The sequence below is a fragment of the Podarcis bocagei genome, assembly GCF_964188305.1.
Source record: "Podarcis bocagei genome assembly, chromosome: 9".
Taxonomy (NCBI): Eukaryota; Metazoa; Chordata; class Lepidosauria; order Squamata; family Lacertidae; genus Podarcis; species Podarcis bocagei.
The window spans coordinates 59,535,647-59,559,215 of record NC_138134.1 but is presented as its reverse complement, the minus strand read 5'-3'; the positions used below and the strand labels follow the sequence as shown (position 1 = coordinate 59,559,215).

General features: G+C 43.0%; 1 protein-coding gene across 1 annotated transcript; it reads right to left on the bottom strand.

The window, feature by feature from the left end:
* Window positions 1-403: 403 nt before the first annotated feature.
* Window positions 404-21,903, bottom strand: LOC308594475 (uncharacterized protein). The gene is made up of 19 exons (XM_081207534.1): window positions 21,522-21,903; window positions 20,071-20,172; window positions 18,840-18,981; window positions 17,907-17,994; window positions 17,594-17,813; window positions 17,183-17,443; window positions 16,734-16,869; window positions 15,186-15,324; window positions 13,191-13,206; window positions 11,893-11,981; window positions 9,346-9,403; window positions 7,256-7,357; window positions 6,485-6,626; window positions 5,140-5,227; window positions 4,810-5,032; window positions 3,730-3,990; window positions 3,218-3,353; window positions 2,227-2,365; window positions 404-813 (listed from the first exon to the last, which is right to left on the bottom strand). Exons 1-19 carry the CDS (start codon window positions 21,537-21,539, stop codon window positions 789-791), a joined length of 2,385 nt encoding a protein of 794 aa, XP_081063660.1. The 5' UTR covers window positions 21,540-21,903; the 3' UTR covers window positions 404-788.
* Between the last annotated feature and the right edge of the window lie 1,666 nt (window positions 21,904-23,569).

Sequence of the window (23,569 nt, the reverse complement as noted above, 5' to 3'; positions counted from 1 at the left end):
AATAATTATTATTGACTTCTCATCCCATTTTTCATGGTGTTTTTTATTTCACCCCTTAACTCCTAGCTCTTATACAATAAGAATAATACAATAATCTCTAATTCCTTCTATTGCTCGTAGTTCAAATCCTGCTCACAAATTCATCATACTATAATATTTCTTTAAATAGTCCAAAAAAGGCTTCAGTTCTTCCACAAAACAATACTCATTCTCTTTTTTTTAGCTGTTTGCTTTGCTGATTCTGCATAGTCTATCTCTTATCCATTCTTTTTTGGTGAGAACCTCTTCCTCCTTCCATTTTTTTGCACAAAGAATCCTAGCTGTTGTCGTTACATACATAAACAGCTTAATCATCTTTTTCTAATTTCTGCCCCATAATCCCTAAGAGAAAAGCATCAGGGTGTGTTTTTTTTGTATGATCACTTTAAACATCTTTTTTTATCTCGCCGTATATCATTTCCCAAAATATCCTCACTTTCTTACAAGTCCACCCTATAAAAAAGATCCATCTACTTGAGGAACCTTCTTATACATTTTAGACAATTTGTTAGGTGTTAGATACCATCTATGCATCATTTTCATATAATTCTCTTTTAAAGCATACCAAGCAGTAAATTTCATGTCAACTTTCCACAGCTTTTCCCATGTATTCATTTATATATTATGTCCTAAATCTTTAGCCTACTGTATCATTGCTGACTTAACCCTCAACCATTTCTGTTGAATTTGGGGAGGGATGCAAAGGTACGTACCCAGCTGAGACCCCTTTACTAGTTGCTTCTGGAAGTTTAAAACAACAAAATGCAGCGAATACTGAAAGAGAAAAGGCGAAACATTAATATAAGTACAAGAAAGCACCCTAGCAATATTTAGTAGACATCAAAAGAGATCATAGCAATAACCATGACTCTGCTTGGAGAATATAAAGCTGGTCCAATAGATTTTGTGGCCTCAGTCAAAGTACAAGATGGCAACCCCTCCCTCCAATTTGACCAGAAGCTGACCAGACTGGTCACTGAATACTATTTTGATTGAGGAATACCATTGTGCCTGAGGAAAACAGGTTAGCCTAGGGGACATGGCATTTCACATTGCACCAAAATTCAAGTCCTCTGCCTAACAATAGGGCTGGCTCGGCTTATAGTTCTTAAGATATGTGTTGCAATTCTGTATGCTGCCATCTGGAGTATTTTAGATTGGTTTGATAAAAGTCCAATTCTGACATTTCCAAAGCACTCACAGGGTGCCTTTGGACCAGTAACTATTTCCCAACTTAACCTACTGCACAGGGCTGTTGTGAGGGTAAAAATAAACCACAACAATATCATTGGAGGCAGTAGCAGACAGCATGGTGGTGGTGAGGCAACAGTCCATGGGCCTCTTAACAGTTGAGTCGCAGCCGCTTACTGAAGCAGTTTCAGCTTAGTGGCAGAACATCTACTTTGCATGCAGAAAGTTCCAGGTTTTATCCCTAGGTAGGGGCGGGAGGGTCCCTATTTTGAAATCTTGGAGGGCTTCTGCCAATCAGTTTAGACCAGGGCTTCCTAAACTTGTGTCTCCAGCTGTTTTGGGACTACAACTCCCATCATCCCTAGCTTACAGGACCAGTGGTCAAGGATGATGGGAAATGTACTCCAGAAACAGCCAGAGACACAAGTTTGGGAAACCCTGCTCTAGACAGTACAGTGGTACCTCAGGTTACATACGCTTCAGGTTATATACGCTTCAGGTTACAGACTCCGCTAACCCAGAAATAGTACCTCAGGTTAAGAACTTTGCTTCAGGATGAGAACAGAAATCGTGCTCCAGTGGTGCGGCAGTAGCAGGAGGCCCCATTAGCTAAAGTGCTGCTTCAGGTTAAGAACAGTTTCAGGTTAAGAACGGACCTCCGGAACAAATTAAGTTCTTAACCTGAGGTACCACTGTACTGAGCTAGAAAGACTACTGGTCTGCCTCAGTATAAGGCAGCTTCTTATGTTTTAAGGAGAGGGAGAGGAATGAGATGGCTGGGAAGTTGGCATGATGCAAATGCACCAGTAGGATCACTGGATTGGCTCTGCTGGGGTGTTTTCACCACACTGACCTCCCAGCCTCCTCGACCTTCAGCCTCAGCCCATAGCTATCGGGAGGTCAGCCAAGTGTTGCCACCCTATCATTCTATCTGCTACTGATTGGAAGAAAGGAAGTGTAAGAATGTAAAAATAATATAAAAATTAGAACACATACCTTTTCCCTGCAAGTAAAAGCTCAAAGCCTTCAGTAATTTTATCAAAAGGCAATGTTTGAGTAATTAATGCATCCATATTAAATTTCTTGTTCATGTAATCAGAAACTAGTTTAGGGACAGCATCTTTTAACTTCCAACCTGAGGCAGGAGAAATAAAAGAACATTGGATTAGTCAGCAAGCTTGATTATGATTATTTTCAAAGAATATAAAATGTTAGGATGTGTGAACTTTATTAAAAAAATTTTTTTAGAAGATGAAGATAACTCCTTTTTATGTTAACAATGCAAGATTAGTAGAATCAAAAGCCAATGGGATGGAAAGGCAGGATAGCAAATGCCTTTAAAATAAATAAAGACTGCCCCCAAATTTAGTCTACATACCTATTATGTCCACCAAAACTTTCCCACACTGTCCATCAACCTCATATTTGGGTTCCTCACTTGCACAGATTTCAATAGGTGGCTGTCTCCAGACATTGCATTGGCAAGTCACCATATAAATGGGTCTAGGCACCCATTTTGAAACCTCTAGATTTCACTTGCATTATTTTGCTGCCCACCAATAAGGATGGCAACTTTCACTGGAGGTTTTTAAGCAGAGGTTGGATGGATGTTTTAGCTGAGTTTCCTGCAGTACAGGAGGTTGGACCCTTGGGGTCCCTTCCAAATCTACAATTCTCTGTTACTCCATTGGGCAGAACTAAGATCAATGGGGGAAATTGTAGGGAAGCAGATTTCAGATAAACATCAGGAGAAACTTCCTGATCACAAGAACTGTTCAACAAGGTCGTAGGACTGACTCAGTAGATGATGGGTTTCCCTGGGCTGGAAGTATTTAAGTAGAGGCTGAAAGACCATCTGTCAGGGATGTTGTGTCTGAATCCTGCACTGCAGATCCTGCACAGAGCAGGATCTACACTCAGTGACCTTCAGCATGAATTCCTGTTCTATGATTCAGTGCAGGAGCTGCCATATATCACCCATCCGCACCTCCAACCAAACATCCTGTTAATTTCCTTCCCGTGAGGAGCAGAATAGGTTCGACTGAGAACTGTGCCCCTGCAGGAGGTTCTCCAACCAGCACACAGGTGCCATGGCCCAAATGGCAGGATTTAAGGGCAGTGACCTGTTTGAGACACAAAGAAAAACAAGCTCGGGATAGGAAAAGATAAAGGAACATAAAAGCCAGGGTCCCATCTAGTCCAGCATACTATTCTCACAGTGGCCAACTGGATGCCTTTGGGAAGCCCACAAACAGGACCAGAGTACAGCAGTCTTCTTTCCTTCTGCATTTTCCAGCAAGTAGACTTCAGAAGCATATTTCCTCCAACCATGAAGCCTCCCTCAGTCCTCTGAATTTCCCACCTAAAACTTTTACATAGTCCCAACCAGGTGCACTGCTTATATAATGAGAGATCAAAGCTGTGAGCCCTGGGCTGAACAGGAGAGCCAAAAAATGGGGATGTGAGCCCAATTGATTAGCACCAAAACAGAAAACATACCACAATGTCAATATTTCCCGTCACTTCAAATGCGTAGTCCACCCCAAGACCTGTCATCTCTACCAGAACCTCATTCAGGGGCTTCTTGAAATCTTGAGGAGCGATGCATTCTGTGGCTCCTAACTCTTTGGCCTTAGTAAATTTATCTTTGTTGATGTCAATCCCAATAATCCTAGATGCTCCAGCGACTTTGCAGCCTATGACAACAGACAGACCGACACCTCCCAAGCCAAAGATGGCACAGGTAGAACCAGGCTCAACCTGCAAATTGATATAAACTACATTAGGGATTTCCCAGGACACAAGTGATGTAGCAGGATTGAGGATCTGGGAGGAAGGAAGACTGGCAGACCGGAAGATAAGAGGCATAGAGAGACAGAACTGAGAGACACTGTGGTGTAGTGGTTGTGGTGTTGGACTAGGACCTGGAAGATCACGGTCCAGATCCCCACTTAGCCATGAAGCTCACTGGGTCACCTTGGGCCAATCACAGTATTAGTCCAACATGGGAATATTGTGAGGCTAAATGTTGGGGACGACGACACACCATGTATACCACCTTGAGGTCCTGGGAGGAAAGAAGGAATACAAATATAATTAATATAATTAATATAATTAATAACCAACTGGGCAGGAATCATTGAAGAGAATAAGGGATGAACAAGAGAAACAAAAGAATGCAGTTGGGAGGCTGGGATAAGGAACAGCCTCGGATAGGGAAAGAGGACCTGTGTTGCACTTCAACACCCATCACCCCAGGCAACATGGCCATTCAGAATGATGGGAACTGTAGTCTAACAGTGCCTGGATGTGACATGTTCCCCATTGGTGGCCTATGAGGTCGAAACACACTGACTTACCCAACCATCAGCCCCTTGCTGCTGCTTGTTAGAGCTACTATTATGAGGCTGGACCCATTGAGAGCAGGGAAGCTGAAGTAATATCAGCTATTTTTGCATCTCGGAATTGTTACAGGAAAAGTGATCCCTGAAGGTGCCACTATTCTCCAGCAGGGAGTAAGCACACATTTGTTTCACTTATTTGAGAAGCACAAGGGAATCAATGTGAATTGATTTTCACCTGGGCATAATTGATGGCGGTTCCATAGCCAGTGGAAAATGCACAACCAAAGAGGCAGACTTTATCTAGTGGAGCATCATTGTGGATTTTTGTGATGGAAGCCTCAGGCACAACCGTGTATTCGGAGAAGGTGCTCATTTGTAGGAAGTGGTGGATCTGTTTCCCTCTGCAGGTGAACCTGCTGGTCTTATCTGGCATCAGATTTTGAATAGGTTCATAGAGGCTGTTGAGGAGATTCAGACTGGTTTGCATAATAAATTGGACTAAATGCTAATTTTCAATATTACTAAGAAACACAAATATTTAATAGAAGACGTCAGATAAACTTACTGGTTCTTGAGGCAACAGTTAGTTTTAGGACTTAAACAGCAGCTGCATTCTCCACACTGGGTAAGACAAAGAGGAATGACTTTGTCACCTTGTGGGAAAACAACAAGGACAAGAACAGTTTAAGTTCAAGTTCACAGGCTTATTGTTCTATTCAAAGGCCATGAAAAACTTGTAGCAATAATATTAATGAAATGCAGAACATACTTCCATAATGTAAGCCAACATCCATGATGTAAGAGAGAGAAGTTACCAGAGACACTAACAAACTCAAATCCAGCTTGATTTCAAATCTCCAGATCACAACAACAATTTTTATTGATTTATACTCTTTTTCCCTGATTATTTTGTAGTCAGCATATACAGGGCTACTTTGTGTATTATGAAGCTATGGTTGTCACTCAAAGGAAACTGAACCATTTCTGCCAGAGTGTACTTGCTTGATTTTGTGAGAAACACAGTGATATTAATAAGGAATATTGCAAGAGGTATGTCAAGAGGGAAGCATATTGTTATTTGGGGGGGGGCTGCTCCTCTAAACCCTAGAAATTAATATATGGTAGGATTTTGATTATTTGGAGTATTGAAGAAAAGATTGCAGACCAGTGGAAAAATCAGGCTAAGATTCCTTTCCAAGCCAGGGTCTCTCCTGGGATAGAGGCATTAACATAACAAAAGGCATTGAAGGCCCATCTAGGAGGAATCTGGGCAGGCAGAAGGTTGCCAGGATAACTTGGTGTGAAGTGACAGGAAAATATAGTTTTTAGCAAGGTGTGCAGGGAAGAAGTGGGTGAACAAAGTCTGGGATCCATCTTGGGCAGACTGGCTGAAGGCTGGCTGAAAGATAAGCCTTTGACTTCAGGGCTGTACTTCTGTGCGATGACAATGCTGTAAGATTTGGACTCCCTCCATGCACTGAAGATGTAAATAGGTGAATAAATCATATTTCTTAAAGCTAAAACAATCTCTGCCATGTCTCAATTCTCCAAAGGAACACAGACCCTGCCTGAGGGTCTGGAACCTCCTGGAATCATGCTATCACTCAGCAGGAATAGGGGATGACATTTGTCCAACATTTGTAATACTATTTTCATGCATACCTTACATTTCTGATGGGTACTTGGAGAAAGAGATTATTTGTCGTATATAATGTGAACAACTCCCACCATCCCTGGCTATTGGCCTTGATTGCTGGGGATGATGAATGTCGTGGTTCAGCAACATCTGGGGGCCCAAAGTTTCCCCATTAGAAGATAATTTGTAGTGAAGCTATTTATGTCATGCTTGCAAATCCCAACGGGGACCAATGCACAAGCACTTCTGAGTTTCTGATCTGCCTCATCCTTACCTGGCTTTACACAAGTGACTCCTGGTCCAATACTTTCAACAATTCCAGCTCCTTCGTGACCCGCAATGACTGGGTAGTCTATGTTAGCAAAAATGCCTTTCACTACATGATAATCCGTCCTACAGATCCCAGTGGCCACTATCTGCAGGGGAAATGGAATATATATTATTTCAGTACTTACTCTGTTTCAACCTGGCACACATTTTCGTCAAGAACTGGCACTGAGTTTTTTTGTCTCTGTCAAAAAAATGGGTCTCCATGTGAACAGATGATCGTGCAGATACCACATTCACACAACTGCAGGTATTCGCAGAGAGAGCCAGCCCACAAGGAAAGTTGCTTACAAGAGTTTCAGCAAGAATATTACCCACTTGATCCAGTTCAGATCTGACCCAAAGGACTAGCCAGAAATACATATAATCTTTGTACGAAAGACAATAGGGAGAACCTTTCACTTTTATTCTTTTTTGAACTTGCTCAGAAGTATTGGATTTCCTTTCATCTTATTGCTGTGTACGTTTCAACTACAACCTCAACAAACTATAGTTGAAACTCTGCACAAATGTGGCTGAGACTTTTGTGGAATCTTTCTTCTCCTGGCAGGGAAAGAGCCACCTTTGAGTTTTAAGTATAAGTCTTCCAGAACCATTGCCCCACCACTCAAGACTCCCGTATCCAAGTTTTCAGAGTTTAGGCACAAGATCCTCAGCCACTGCAATCGTAATTCACAATGAATGAAAGCACGTTCCCTTTTGGAATAATATATTTTACCTTCACTCGAATTTCATGACTTCTTGGTGGTGCAACCTCCACCTCCTCCACAGAAGGCAATTGGCCAACTTCCCAGATGATTGCGGCTTTGCATTTAATCACCTGTGGAAATGGAGTCAATCAAAACAAGATCAAAGATGAATTTCAAAGGCAGGACAAAGGCAGGAGGAGGCTTTCCCTCAGATATTAGGTCCCAAGCCACCGAGGACTTAAAATCTAAGCCTTAGCAGAGATCAGTTGTCCTCATCCTGTGCTATTATTGCCAAAACAGTAGGTTTTGCTGCCATTTTACCCTTCTTGCTGCCATTTTACCCTGTGACAGTTTTTCGTTCCTTTTAAAAGTAATGGTACATTCACTTTTTTCCTGAGTTCAAATGTAAGATTGGGGGAGAGACACAGTCTGGCCAACTTCCCTCCCACCTACATTCTGTGTGCTGTTTTAAAAGATGATAACAAAACAAAACACATCAGAAAACAAGGAGAATGATTTCCTCGGTCTCCACCTCTGTCCCCTCTGCACCCAACCCCTGCAGTATAACAATTGCATCCAATTCTGGCCACCTCCAATCTCTGGCTCTGTTTGGATAAATTAATCCAAACTAAACATCTGTATTCCACTGCTCCTGGCAACTACAGGAAAAGGGGAAATAAGAAATGGAATTGGAGTGATATGCAGAGCATAAGGCCAGCTAAACAAAAAGGAGAAAGTAAGAAACAATAATGTCACAGGAAACTCAAGACATTATGCATTTGCATTTGATCACCTGTGGAAATGGAGCCAATCAAAACAGGTCAGACATGAATTTCACAGTGTACCTTATAATGATTCAGTTAAGATTGCAACCTTAGAGTTGCTGTAGTCAGCATGGAGATTGCCACTTTCACCCTACAGCAGGAGTGTGCAACCTTGGCCCCAAGGCCTTATTTCAAAATTGCTCTATAAACTATCAGTTCAGACCGCTGGCAAGAATAATCTCTCCCTCTTTCAACAGCGCAAAGGAAGGAGAAGAGAGGGAGGGATGGAGAGGGAGGAGGAGAATAGCCGAAAGAGAGATGGGAAAAAGCTGGTTCTGACCACTTTTGGCTACGGTCCTGCCCACTGGTAGTATGTGACCCCTGACAGATTACACCTGAGGGAACGTGACCCTCAGTTGCCAAAGGTTGCCCATCCCTATCACATGACTTGCAAGTGTCACTAGACCAGCACACCTGTGCTCCCAAAGTCTACTGCCTACAAACACTTTAGTAATGCCCAACCCACACCAACAAGGATGCCATTTGATGCTGTAACAGTTGATGGGGTTCAGAAAACAGTAGCATTCGAATAAATAATATTATGATCATTATTGGACAGGGCTTGTATTTCAGTAACAGAAGACAAGCTTTTAATACAAAAGCTTCCAGGTTCAGTTCTCTGCATCTTCAGTTAAACGTAGAAAAGACCTCCATCAAAGACCTACGAGGGCTTCTTTCAACCAGCTAGTGCCAATTTCCTGATGTTAGTAAATGAAATATCAACTTCAGGTCAATATAATTATTTGAAACTGACAGTCTGCATGACTATGTCAAACCATATACACTTTTGGGAACACTGTAATTATAACATGCATTGTTATAAAAAAAATGGCAGGTTTATTATCAATATAAGTTTGTAAGGTTTTAAAAAATAATTTATTTCTATGTATGTAATGAATTATTTCAACAACAATAATAACTTGTGTAATGCAATCTCATGGTTGAGGTAACCTTCAAACCCAGAACCTCTTGGTTTATTATTTAATGCCTACACAATGCAATGTCAGCTTTTAGTATTATTGGGAAAATCGAGTGTCCTGCTGTTTGTCTCATTCACTTATATCAAGCAGACTCTTGTTTTGAATGAATAAATAGGAGATAATTTTTTACATCTTGGTCTTTGCAGCTTTGCAATTTGCACAAATAAAATTCAGAGGTTTCTCTCCTCTGGCAATGGGAATGTAGCAAAGCTTAGTTCTTTCCTCTTCAAAGCAATGTAGTAGCTATGCAAAAGCAAACATTAGAATGCAGCGTTCAGATCGACTAGACTGAACCATAAAAACAGTCTTCCTTACCTTTCCTGCAGTCGCCATGTGTCCAGATCTGGCTTTCAGTTTTGCCACAAGCTTGCTCCTTTACAAAGGACTTCTCTTCTTGTTTATCACTCCTTGCCTAAAGCAAGAATGTAGAGATACACAAACAACTATTTCCTCCACCACACACATAATGTGTAATCTATGATAGGCCAGGGTCCATTTCTAGCTGGGATTCAAAGTTCTTTTGTTCCTGGCAAGTATTTAGCTGAAATTAATTCCCCCTGGAGCTACCATTTAAAGTAAACTAACATTACGAGCTAGGACAATATTGGATCTAAAAAGAAAAAGGTCAGTTCAGGTACAGACATTCTGACTAAAAACTTGTACATACAAGTGAAAATCATTCTGGCCCATGTTCTCTTGATCAAATTATTTAGAATAGAGCATAATCACACACAATGCTTTTTACTCAGATGCCAGAGGCACACACTTTTTACTGATGCATAAAGGAGGGAGTGCAGAAGCCGTTAGGGTCAAAAACTGGGAAAGAAATTCTATTACAGGTTATTGAAGAACAGGCAAATCCTCACTTTTGCGTGATCGCGCATACACACAGCACCAGGAAATAATTAAAAAAATTATTTCGTAGCCAGAAATGTCGTGAGACACCTAGAGAGTCCTTATGGTTTTCTGCGTGTTCTCCAGCCTCCTGCAGGCTCCAGAGCTCCCAATTCCTGTTGTGGAATTTACCAGAAGGAAACTAGTGTATTTTCTTTTGTGTGTTCTTCTCCTACCCAGTGCAGGTGCCTGAGGGTTATTTGAAGAGCTTAATAAACAGTTGAAGTTCACATTTCAAATGGTTTTTACAAGGGAAGCCAAAAACTTGAAGATAAGCCTTGATCTGGTTTCTGCCCTATGGGAGAATACGGACTTCCAGATTGCAAAGATCACTGCATTTGGCATAACAGATGTTGGCCATATAACCACCGGAATTGCTATTATATGTTTATCACATCCACCCTCCAGGGACTTAGGCAGTAAATTGCCTCTCTCCCATGTTATCTTCACAACCTTGTCCTGGAAGGATATTAGGTTGAATGGCAGGGCAGAGTGTAGTGATTGCCTCAGGTGGCAGATGTTGAGGGATGGGGAGCTGACAGAGCAGTGAGAGTCGTGAGCCCTACCCTGTGATCTTTAAACTAGCTGCTCTCAGGTGTGGTGAACCTAGTCCCATTGTCAATGTTGAAGTAAGGATCAACCAGCCTGGTTGGCTTTTGTATCAAGAACCAATCTGCTATCACTGGTCAAACTCTTGTCTTAGACCCCTCTTTAGCTCTGTGGCCTATGGAAACAACCTTAAATCCCAAGGTCAAAACAAAACATTAGTATGGTTGTCATTAGTGGCTGCGAGAATGACAGTGGCTCGGCTTTGGAAATCTTCTACTCCCCTTTTGCAAAGTTTGGCTCTAGTACTCTCAGAGTAGCTCAGCCACCACTGAGGAGTGCTTTGGGTATGGTATCAATTCATCCACTTATATAAACAAAATTGTGGGAGTGCTCCACCCTCTTGCCATGTGAATGTCAACGTGGATATTTTATCTTGGTGTAGATTAACAAAATTAAAATGTGCTTATGATGTGCTTATATTGATCTGTTTTGTGCTGCAAGTCTGTGTCAGCTCTGCAAACTGCACCAATGCTTTGGAAAGCAGTTATTTGCTTTTATCCTTTTGTATGTTTTGAGATAAATAAATTGAAAAAGAGAACTAATTTGGACTTAAGGATAGTTTCCCCTCCAAGACATTCTGGCAACAGATTTTCTGCAGAACTTTCATTTATCGCTAGCAAAAGACAAATCAACATAGCATTCAAATGAAGCGAATTATCAAGTCCGTTTTGAAAAACAATTCCAATTCGGCTTTCAAACCGCCTTTGGGCTTCCAAATTTGAATTAACATTTTTCATTGTTTATTCTGCACAATTTCCTCTGAAGTTTATCACTCATAGATCTTTCTTGCTCTTCCCCTCAAGAATTCCAAGTGGCACTGTGGGTTAAACCACAGAGCCTAGGGCTTGCCGATCAGAAGGTTGGTGGTTCGAATCCCCGCAAGGGGGTGAGCTCCTGTTGCTCGGTCCCTGCTTCTGCCAACCTAGCAGTTCAAAAGCACATCAAAGTGAAAGTAGATAAATAGGTACTGCTCCGGCGGGAAGGTAAATGGCGTTTCCGTGCACTGCTCTGGTTCACCAGAAGCGGCTTAGTCATGCTGGCCACATGACCTGGAAGCTGTACGCCGGTTCTCTTGGCCAATAAAGTGAGATGAGTGCCACAACCCCAGAGTTGTCCGCGACTGGACCTAATGGTCAGGGGTCCCTTTACCTTTAGTGGCCAAAACAAGAACTATATATTCCTTGATCAGCTGTCCTCAAGCAGTGCTTGAAGTGGGAGGAACAAGGAAGTGGGTGGATTTCTTTCAGATCAGATCAAGCAAAAGCCTTTGTCAGATGTTTCCACCACCTTTCCATTACCTTCTTGTGAGGAAGGGCAGCAGCGGTACGCTCCCTGGTCTCACCACCTTCCATCAGTTACCACTCTTGCAGATCTCCACATGTTGAAGGCTGAACTTCTGCCATGAGAAAACCTGCTCTACCAGGTTCTGAAACCATCAGGGTTTTATACTGCAAAAGGAGTCTATGAGAGTATGTGAAGGGAATGCTTGTCTTTTGCCTGATTCTCCTTGTGCTTCTCCCTGTCTTTGCTGCCCTCAAGATCCCCCCAAAATCCTTAGATCAGTTTAACATATGGAAAATAATCTAGCCCAAACCCCTGCAATGCAGGAATATGCAGTTGTCTCATACAGGGATCGAACTAATGGAACATCATCAGCACCATGTTCTAACCAACTGAGCTAAATAGTATTGAATCAGAATGAACTGTGAAAACCTCCTGCACAGGACAAAGTCTGATGCTGTTTACACTTGTACTACTTATAATTGAGATTGTTGGCTGAACTTGGCAGTATATCATGCACCGGTCCTGTGGTGGGCAAAGAGTTGTTGATTTAGTCATAAAATATTGTGCTCTTTACACAGTAGAGCCCCGGCAGGGGCTAATGTATCAATAAGATAAGGAATATGAGCAGCAATAAAGTATATTAATATTAATTTAGATAAAATTGATGCACACACCTGTTCTTAATGACTTTGACGCATTTGCTAATGTTTACTAATTATTTGCTAATGGTAAGAATTGTATAACAGACTTGGGAGATTTCTCTGTTCAGGTTTTGGGTTTTGACCTGGGGGTACTGTCCTGCTGCAGGAGAATAAAACAAATAATTTCCAGGGTACCTCCTGGAAGCCTTGCTGGTTTACTTGTGGTCTTGCCTGATTATTTAAGATAGCTAAAATCCTGCCTAGGATGAGCTGAATTTGCGTTGTTGTTGTTTTAAAGTTGCAGAATGATGCAGGAACAGGATAGGAGAGCTATGAACAAACTCATAAGAAACAGATCTAGACTGATCTTTCCATCCCTAGATAACGGCTTTCTGTTGGCTAATTTAAATCAGCTCTGGGTGCTCAGAAATTGTATGTTTTGTTTTCTGTGTATGGTTTAGATTTGAGAGCGTGATTTGGGATCTCTAAGCATCCAGAGGGAAGTGAAACCAGATCACTGTCGTGAACCATGTTATGTTTGTTTGTATAATTTCCACTCCCATAATAAAATGTATGAAAGGCACTTCATGTCATTTGCCAGCAATTTTTATAGTGTATTTGTTTTTGTTGGTTTTTAAAAAGCAACCACATTTGGAAGAGAGAAAATTCTTTCTGAGACGTTCCAGACTCAAGGCATTTGGGAAGCTTCAGCAAGCCAGCAACTCAAAACACCAAGACAATACGAATGCTGAAAGAGGAAAAAGTAGAGTTAACTTTGTAAATTCTTTTGCTGAAAAAGCAATGAAGCAGAGTTTATTTTTGGACCCTCATGTGATCATTACTTTTTTGTTCAACATACTGCTGGACAGATGTTGCTGGCAACTTGGAGCTGAGGAGAGGGAGAGAAACATGACTGCCATTCTTGCAGTCTGTTTCTAGTAGTACAGTATCCAGTATCCAACAGCATTTCAGCGAGGTGGCAAATCTTATCTTGTTATGTGGCCACATGTGACGGAGAACTGGCACCTTAGATAGCTGCAGTTACCCTAAGATAAGCTTACTGAGTTTTCATACACCACATAGATATATTTTTATATGTGTTTGTGGTCCAGACCAATCCAAATCCCCTTTGAACCCAATATGGTGGGGAGGGATAAATTGGGATACCAAGATGAAGGTCTACCAGCCTTGTGTGTCAAGCACGCTGCTTTATGTAAGTGAGCCATAACTTACAACCATCAGCAGCAACCTCGCAATGCCTTACACATGCACTGTGTCAGGAGGATTTGGGATAAAAAGGTAAAGGTAAAGGATCCCTGGACAGTTAAGTCCAGTCAAAGGCAACTATGGGGTTGTGGCGCTCACCTCACTTTCAGGCCAAGGGAGCCGGCGTTTATCCACAGACAGCTTTCTGGGTCACGTGGCATGACTAAACTGCTTCTGGTGCAACGGAATACCGTGATGGAAACCAGAGCACATGGAAATGCCGTTTACCTTCCCTCTGCAGCGGTACCCATTTATCTACTTGCACTGGCATGCTTTCAAACTGCTAGGTTGGCAGGAGTTGGGACAGAGCAACGGGAGCTTACCCCGTTGCGGGGATTCAAACCGCCGACCTTCAGATTGGCAAGCCCAAGAGGCTCAGTGGTTTAGACCACAGCACCACCAGCATTCCCGGATTTTGGGTACCACATGGCAGGACAGAGTTTCAAACAAAGGTGTGCTCTCCCAAGCCCACATTCCCAGCATGTTTGCACTCCTGTCTCAGAGATGTCTACGCTGGCTTGACCATGTCCACAGAATGGAAGGTGGCTGGATCCCCAAGGGCGTGCTCTATGGGCTTCAGGCACTAGGCCCACTGGCAGACCAACTCTGCATTACATAGACATCTGTAGACGTGACATGAAGGCTGGTAACATCTACCCCACCATGTGGGAATCCCTTGCAGATGACTGCAGTGCCTGTAGACAAGGCAGTCAGGTTGTGTATCCACAGCAGTTTTCAGAGGAGGAATGAGCTCTGGGAGGAGCAGAGATAGAAGAAACACCACGGTGCATTTGCAACAGCACAACTGGATGCCTTCATCTACCCCTGCTGCAACTAAACATGTCTCTACAGCCACAGCAGGTGCTGTAACCTTCCAACAATTTGACTTCACCCCCAAAGGTGCATTCTTTCACTGTCTCCTGAGACAGATAGATACCATTCCTCTGCCCACTGCCAAGGCCATTGATGGTGGGGTAATGCCAGCATTACTTTGCTGCTGCAGAACTGTGGTCAGAGCTGGCGAGGCATATTTGACAAGAAGAAACAGACTTTAGAGTGCTCACAGAGTTGTTGCAATCACTAGAGCAGGACAAACTTTGTATGCCTCCCTTGGGGGAAGAGATTTATAAAAATGCACCTAACTCAATAGAGCATCACCCAGACCCCTTCCAGCTCTATAGTTCTAGTGGTATAAGCCAAAGGGTTTCTGGTATACCTGGGAGGGTTGAGATCAGGGTTTTATTGAAGTAGGTCTTGCAATGTCCAGGTGTGACTTAGCCACATTGTCCTATAAATATCAAAATACTATTAATTCCCAAGTAGTCATTGGTGCCAATCCCTTCTTCTCAGACAAATCTCCAGGAGGCCAGTTCCTCAGAATGTCAGTGGCTTTAAAGAAAATTCTGCAACAGAAAAAAGGAGGAAGAAGTTCTGCAAGTACCAATAAGTCACAAATCTCACCTCTTCCCTGCATGAAGCAAATCGAATCCTTTGCTGATCTTGCTGAATGGCAAGGTGTGGGTTATTAAAGTATCTGGCTTAAATTTCCCCTCCATGTAACTGGATACCAGCTGAGGGATAGAATCTTTCATCTTCCATCCTGGAGAAGCAACAAAACAGCAGTTGGAAGCAGCAATACTTCTGAATACCAGTCGCTGGAAACCACGGGAAGGAAGAGTACTCTTGCATTCAAATGGTTTCCGACAGGCATCCAGTTGGTCACTGTGAGAACAGTGTTGGACGAGACGGTCATTGAGCTCATCTTATGTTATCATGCCAAGCACCACGACCCACACAATGTTTATCACCCAGAATTTTTTTTCATGCCATAAAAATGACTCAGCAATACAAGGCTTGTGATATTCTCAAAGTCTTATAAAGCCAAAGATAGGGCAAGAGGACAGTCAGAAAATACGTGGGTTGCTACTGCCTATTCTTTCAAGAAAATAAAGGGCAGCAACAACCAGTCTTTAAAACAAAATTTGGTTCTGGCAGGAACCCATCCTGCAGCTCCCACTTCTAGTCCAGGAATTCTTACAGATACACAGCTGTAGCTGGTATAGCGAGACTGAGCTACCCTCCAAACACAAAAATTGCTGCAGCTTATCTGGACAGGGCTAGGATGGGACAGGCAGGCAATGGCAAGGGGTGCGTAGGCCGAGTGGAATGATGGCTGAGAAGGAAAGGGTTAAACAGCCTCCCTTCCTGGCTTGGGAAGGTAGTAGTAGGTGGAGAGATTCACATATGCACATGCATTCTTTATTACACCAATTCAACATTTCAGCCCCTTTCCAGGGCCAATTCTAAGTGCAGAGTTTAATTTTTAACGCCCTACACGGCTTGTGACTCCAGTATCTAAAGGAATGCCTGTATATGGATTTTTTTTAATATTTAATGTTTTATTCTCTTTTTATACAGTACATGTTGGAAGCCGCCCAGAGTGGCTGGGACAACCCTGTCAGATGGGCAGGGTACAAATAAAATACTAATACTAATAAGTACGAATCCATGCCCTGAGATCACCATCAGGTGTCGTTGTCTGTGTGTCTCTGCAAAGAAGTGGGGCAACAGTATTTACCTGAACTCCGTCTGGTTGTGTCACTGCTTACTGGGAGGTGGAGTGAGAAGACAAGGCCAATATGGTGCAAATACACCAGTGGGAATGCTGGATTGGCTCCACTAGTGTATATGCATCATGCTGACCTGATTCCTCCTACTGAACCTCCCAGTAAGCAGCAGTGATGTGACCAGCTGGAGGTCAGGTGAGCTCCGCCACCCTACAATGTCCCCTTCTTTCATGCTTTAAAGATCTTCTATGGAGGCCCTTCTTGCCAATCTGGGTGGAAGCACATTGATCAGCCACCTGGGAAAGGACTTTCTTAGTAGTGGCACATAGACAGAGTTATTAAACAACTTCATAACCTATTTAGGGTTTCACAGTACTAAACACAGAAACTGGGAAATGTCCATACATCAACATGTTTGCTCATTCATGGTTCATCACCATACCTCCAATGAAGCTCCCTTTCAAGGTGCGTCCTGTAAAAAGCAGCATAGGATCGAAGGAGAGCCTAGAGCCTAAAGGAGGCACACCAACCATCACGCAGACTCCGCAGCCCATGTGACAGGACGCTAGAGCAGCTGTCTAATCAAAGTAGGGGAAAAATTAAACAGGTTGCTGTCATGCAAAGGAACAGTGACATTTTATGATGCACTGCAAAATAGTTAATGGAGAATAATGAAGTAAGGGTTGTTGTTGCTTCGTCATGGGTGTTTATGAGCCATCTCTTTCATCTTACAAATCCTCTTCCCTCCCTCTTCCCTTTGTGTGCTACAATTCCCTTTTTCCTGGTTTGTTGAGCACTAATTGCACATTGAAATTTCTTCCAAACTGGCGAACTATGGTTATCAAATTGCAGATTGGAGCCAGAAATCTTTTGACTAAAAACAATACATACCAACGTATCCAAACACCCAACAACCTCAAATGCATAGTCAACACCGTGACCTGTCATTTCAACCAGCACTTCCTGAATTGGCTTCTTGTAATCCAGAGGATTAAGGCATTCTGTGGCTCCCAGTTCTTTTGCTGTTACAAATTTGTCTTTGTTAATGTCGATCCCAATGATCTGCGAAGCTCCAGCTGCTTTGCATCCCATGACCACAGAAAGACCAACTCCTCCCAAACCAAAGACAGCACAGGAGGAACCTGGCGTGACCTATACAGCCATGGAGAAAAGAGGACAAGGATAAATTCCAGTTGTGGAATAGGGTAATGTAGGCCATATTTCCAACGGAAGAAGCTCATGTCTGTTACACAGACCAAAAGAGTCTACCAAGGAACACAAACGGAGCACAGGATTCCTCACCTGGGCTGTATTGAGGGCAGCCCCATAGCCGGTGGAAAATCCACAGCCGAAAAGACAGACTTTATCCAGAGGGGCTTCATCATCAATTTTAACAACGGTTGAGTCAGGCATGACTGTATATTCTGAGAAAGTGCTGATCCAAAGGAAGTGGTGAACTAACTTCCCCTGGCAGGTGAATCGGCTGGTTTTGTCTGGCATTAGATTCTGTGGCTCAAGAAGGCTGTTTCAAAGAGATCGGGATTTGTCAATAATAAAAAGCTGTGCTGCATATTGCTGAAATAGAAATACAGGAGAAATTTCCAGAGCAACTCACTGGGTTTTTAGGCAACAGTTGGTGTTAGGTTTCAAGCACGATGCGCATTCTCCGCACTGAGGCAGACAAAGAGGGATAACTTTGTCTCCTAGAAATAAAAGGCATAAAAATATAGTAGATAGAAACAACCTAACAAAGGGAGTCTGCATCCATAACCAGTGCTCAGTGAAGGGAGTGAGCTATGTATCAAAATACTGTGACCACAGCATCACAAGGCTTTTTTTGCTACAACAAAGACTCATCAACAAATGCTCCAGCCTGCTTTCCACTTCAGCAAAGTAAACAAGAAGCCTATTGTTCACTCCTTGGAATAAAGTGGCAAAACTTCTTCTGGCACATACAACTTCAGGCTGCAGCAGGTAGTTCTACATCGGGAGTCGGGAACCTACGGCCCTCCAGACATTCTTGGACTCCAAATCCCATCAGCCCCAGCCAGCACAGCCAGTGGCCAGGAATCATGGGAGCTGCTGGAGCAAGGCACCCTCACACCCTCCCATTAGCCGCTGGGCAGTAGGCGCATGCCTTACTCAAGAGAGGAAAGTGGTTTCCATGGGAAGTGGTTTCCATTCCATGCTGGCTTGAGCCAATAGCAGTTGTAGTCCATTAGGACATTAGGTTGGTGGAGGCTGCAATAGGGACTAGGGTGTTAAGTCAGTCCTTTTAAATTGGCACTGCCTGCATATTGACACACATCCTTTACTCAATGTTATTGTTCAGAAAAAGTTAATTTAAAAAAGAGTCTACAGTCCAGAGAGGAAGGAGCACTTACGTAGTGGAAACATTCAAAGATTAGTGCTGGTTCACCAGGGATAATCTCAAATACCGTAAGAGTTACTTGAGCAAGCATAGATTTTACCACAACTGTGCACTGTCAAATTATGCTGTGGTGCTTTAGAAAGATATTGATAATACATCTAAAATCCTTTTATGTACCTGGCTTCACGCAAGTCACTCCTTCACCTATGCTCTCTACAATTCCAGCTCCTTCGTGCCCAGGAATGACAGGATAATTGACTTTAGGGAAAGAGCCTGTCAGAACATGGTCATCAGTTCCACATATCCCTGTGGCTATTACCTGTAAGAGAAAAAAGTGCATTTCTTTGACTTTCCCTGTGCTCTATTCTATATTCTGTTTACTCCAGCCCAGCTTTTGACACCCTTCAACGTGTGGTGTCTGGGGCCAACAGGAGTTGTAAACCAAAATGACTGGTGAGCATCAGGATGGTGAAGGATGCTCTACTCCAAAGACTTCTTGGGTTTCCATTTGCAGTGATTTACAGTATAATATTAAGGTTGGAGTTAGGGATATTGTAATGGAAGTGAAAGCCACCAACTTAATACAGATCAAATTCCTACTGAACATCAAGAAGGACTTTCTAACAGCAGTGGGATGGACTCCCTCAGGAGGTTGTGGGCTCTCCTTCCTTGGAGGTTTTTAAGCAGAGATTGGATGACCAACTGTAATGAGATTCCTGCATTGCAGGGTGTTGGAATGGGTGACCCTAGGAGTATCTTCCAACCACACAATTCTATGATTCTATGAAATTTGCAATCATTTCAAAGTTATCATGTAAGACACAAACTGCTATGGTCACTGTGCTCTGTAGAAGAGGACCTGTGATAACATCACATCAGGAGGTCAGTTCCATACAATGCAGGAATCGGGCCTTTAGGGTGGTGGCACCTTCTTTTGGAACTCCTTCCCCCTATAAATCAGAAAAACACCAACTCTATTGCATTTTCAGTGACTATTGTAGACCTTCCTTTTCCAACAAAAATTCTAAGTGACGTTCTTCTATATTTATTCTTATTCCTACTTATATACTGCTTGAAACCGATGCAATCAAAGCAGTGATATATGACTTTATTGTTAAATCACTTGGTGATGTCTTATTGGAAGTGTTTTGCAAATCAAACAAATAAACACATTTATGATCAGCAGCAGCATCAAATTAAACTGGAATGAAAACTCCATACCAGTCTTAAACTTCTCTTAGCTTACCCATCACTACCACTGCTGACTCACAAGCGTAATAAAATCTGTACGGCCATTTAAGAAACAGCTGGAGAAAGAGAGCAACAACAGACACAAGTTGTACATTGATAGGAAAAATTATCCTCATAGCGGAGGAGCATGGAAAGGGACTACAAACAATTCATCTACCTTAACACGGACTTCGTGAGCTTTTGGAGGGGCAACTTCCACCTCTTCAATAGAAAGCGGCTTCCCTACTGCCCAGGCGACAGCAGCCTTGCATTTTATAGTCTGTAAAAACAAGGGAACAATGAGATGCTCAATCCAATCCCAGGGCAGGGCAAAAAGGAGATAGGATTGGATGAAAGTGTATAGTTGCAGGTTGTAGCCTAACTGGAATCTTTGGTGCAGCAGATGGGACTTTGTGAAAGGAAAAGCGGAGAGAAGCTGCTGTGGTGGGTTTGTCTTCAACTCCAGTGGGGGATGTAAAAGTATAGTGTCCATCTCCAGGGTGTAACCTGGTATCTCAATATAGGCCTAGAACAGAAGCTGGGAGTTGTAGTTTAGCAACATCTGGGAGTCGCAATACTCTTTTCTTGCATTTTCTCATTGAGAGCTCTCGAGGGGGGGGGGGAAGATGCATTTCTTTGCCATAAGAAATACAACCACAAGTACTGTACTGAGACAGACTCTTGCTCCATCTTGCTCACTATCATCTGCTACACCAGGGGACAATGCTCTCCATTTTTTGCCGTACTCCAATTCTCACCACTCCCAGCCAACAGGGGCAATGGTTAAGGATTATAGGAGATGTAGTCCAACAATATCTGGAGGGCACCATGTTGGCTGCCCTGTACTGCATTGACTGGCAGTTCAGCCTTTGCCATACCGGGATAGTGCAGTTGGTAGAGCATGAGACTCTTAATCTCAGGGCTGTGGGTTTGAGACCCACGTTGGGCAAAATATTGAAGGGGGTTGGACTTGATGACCCTCGTGATCCCTTACAATTCTATGATTCTATCCCAGTGTTCTGTAGATCATTTGGACTACAATACAGAGAGCTGTAGTTCAAAACCCACTTTGGTTTTTTGTTAAATTAACTGTTATTCCCCATTTTTAGGCTAAAATAAAACAGCAATATCTGGAGGGCACCATTTTAGGCTGGGGAAGTTTCTTATATACCTGTCTGCTAAGAAATCCAGGACTGAAGCCTAAATCCTTGCACATGCAACTTCGCAAGACACGTAAAGGTTGCAGTTTAAATGCAATTATTTTTTGATCACGCAATTGTGGTCATGCAGTGTTGCACGCAGCTATTTTTCCCTTCTTATCCGCTTCCACAGCCAGAACCTTGGAGCAATCAAAGCTTCAAACCCTAACGTGACTAGGAACCATGAAATGCAAGTGGAAGCATGCTTACTCGAAAGTAAGACCTACTGAGTTTAATGACACTTACTCCTGAGGAGGTGTGCAGGGGCGGGATTGCAACTTTATGAAAGGGTAATCCTTCAGCGCACAATCCGAACCGTGTCTACTCAGAAGTAAGACCTATTGAATTCAGAGGAGCTTACTCCCAGGTAAATAGGGCTTGGATGGGCTTGCAGCCTTTCGATATGAAAGAGAAACTGCTGTCTTCTTACTTTCCCAGGAGTGTCCATGCTCGCGCGCTTCTTTGCGCACAGAAATCTGCTCGCCTCTTTTGCAGAGCTTCTCCGATTCCGATTTTGGAAAGCAGAAACAAGACTAACCCCGATCTCTACTTGGGTGCGTGTTTCTCGTGGGAGCCCTGAGATTCCTTTAGAACAAAAGCGTAGCGCAATGGGGCCACGTCCCTTAAACTGGCCTCTTTGTCTGCCGTAGACCTACCGCCAGGGACTCTGGGGGATGTAGTCTATTGCTTATCCAGTAGACGCAGACCCAGCGCGTTTCCTAAAATGCCTTAAACTTCCCCGAATAGGGAAGCGTATATGAGAAGATGCGCGCCAATGGTGAGAGGTAACAGGCAGAAGGCGAGGACGAATATTTGCTCAGGTTTGCACTCCTGGTCTTTGTTTTGCCAGACACGTGTTATTTTAACCCCTTGCACGGTTTTATTACTTTATTATTTTATTGGGAAAGATCCCTCTGTGTTTGCATGCTTCATATATCACCTGTTGCATCCTGTGTTCCAAGGATAGGTGCTAAAGGAGTTATAAAAATAAACAATGTCTAAAGATAGTATCTGCAATATGACGCTGTTTTGTGGTGAATAAAATTTGATGATGGTTTTGTTCACACGCTACATTGAAAAGAAGTACAAGCTGTCTCTACATATCCACAAACCTTTGTGTGAAAAAAGTGTCCTCTTGTTTGACGTTGCATGGGATGGGAACAAGAACTGGGATCGTTTTTCTAGATCCACATTGAAAACTTGGGGAGTAGGGAATCAGGGTGGAAATTAGCCCCAAAGCCTCAGCCCCATGACCATTGCAGCAGTGGGGTGCAAATTAGCTTCCTGGCTTGTGTGAATGCAAATTATGCTTATGCATAAACTCTGCTAGCATAAGAAGAGCAGATCACAACAAATACATGCCTAGCCTGACATCCTCTTCCCCAAAGCATCCCAGATGCTTATGTGAATCCCAGCAGCAACGCATTAGGGCAATAGACCTCTGCCTTGGTTGTTCCCCAGTGATGGGAGTTCAGAAGCTTGCTTCCTCTGATCCTGAAGTTAGCATGTAGCCATTCTGACAAGTAGCCACTGAGTCTAAATCTTCCATAAATTTGTCTAATCCCTTTTCAAAGCAGTCTATAACCATCCATATAGAAATGAATGCACAGGAGGCAAACATTTTTTGACAAGGTGTAGCAAGAGGTGGCAGCCTCTCTTGGGTAGGTTCTCATTCTATTTATTATTTTTCCCTGGCAATGAGAGAGGTTTGGTGAGCAAGGCATGGTCTTTAGTTGGCTCGGTGATACTTGTTTGCGGGGGGATTATTGGGTCAGTGCATTTCCCCATCGCTTTCCTAATCGCAAAAAAAGGCCATTTAAAAATACAGTACAGTGGTACCTCAGGTTAAGTACTTAATTCGTTGTGGAGGTCCGTACTTAACCTGAAACTGTTCTTAACCTGAAGCACCACTTTAGCTAATGGGGCCTCCTGCTGCCGCTGCGCCGCCGGAGCACGATTTCTGTTCTCATCCTGAAGCAAAGTTCTTAACCCGAGGTACTATTTCTGGGTTAGCAGAGTCTGTAACCTGAAGCGTCTGTAACCTGAAGCGTATGTAACCTTAGGTACCACTGTAAAAGAAAGTTGATTTGTTGTGCTAGGGTGTGGCGATCACACAGGGCCCACAGACGTTTGACGGTCTATTGACCCTGTGCCACCACTGTGATTGCTTTCTTCGCTGCCACCACCCCGCTTCTCACGGGGACACACGGCGTCCAGACAGTTGTTAACATTAACAAATAATCAAGTTTATTTTTAAATGCAGGAACAAGCGTATAGTTTCAGTTAATATTTCTCTTGTCAGTTTCTTAATCTTAGTTCCTAACAACTTCAAACTGATTATTCCCAACTATCTATCTGACTCCACCTAACAATTCCTCTCACTCTCTCACAATACAACTCTACCAACCCACCGCCTATTCCTCCCTCTTCCTTCTCCAACTCCCAAACCTCAACTCCCAACTCCCAAACCTCAACTCC

Excerpts from the sequence above, each read along its gene's own strand:
- LOC308594475 (XM_081207534.1), bottom strand. Across the intron at positions 15,325-16,733 it reads GAAAGGGAGCTTCATTGGAG|GATGGAAGATGAAAGATTCT; the intron begins GTATGGTGATGA and ends TTGCTTCTCCAG. Across the intron at positions 7,358-9,345 it reads ACATGGCGACTGCAGGAAAG|GTGATTAAATGCAAAGCCGC; the intron begins GTAAGGAAGACT and ends CCATTTCCACAG.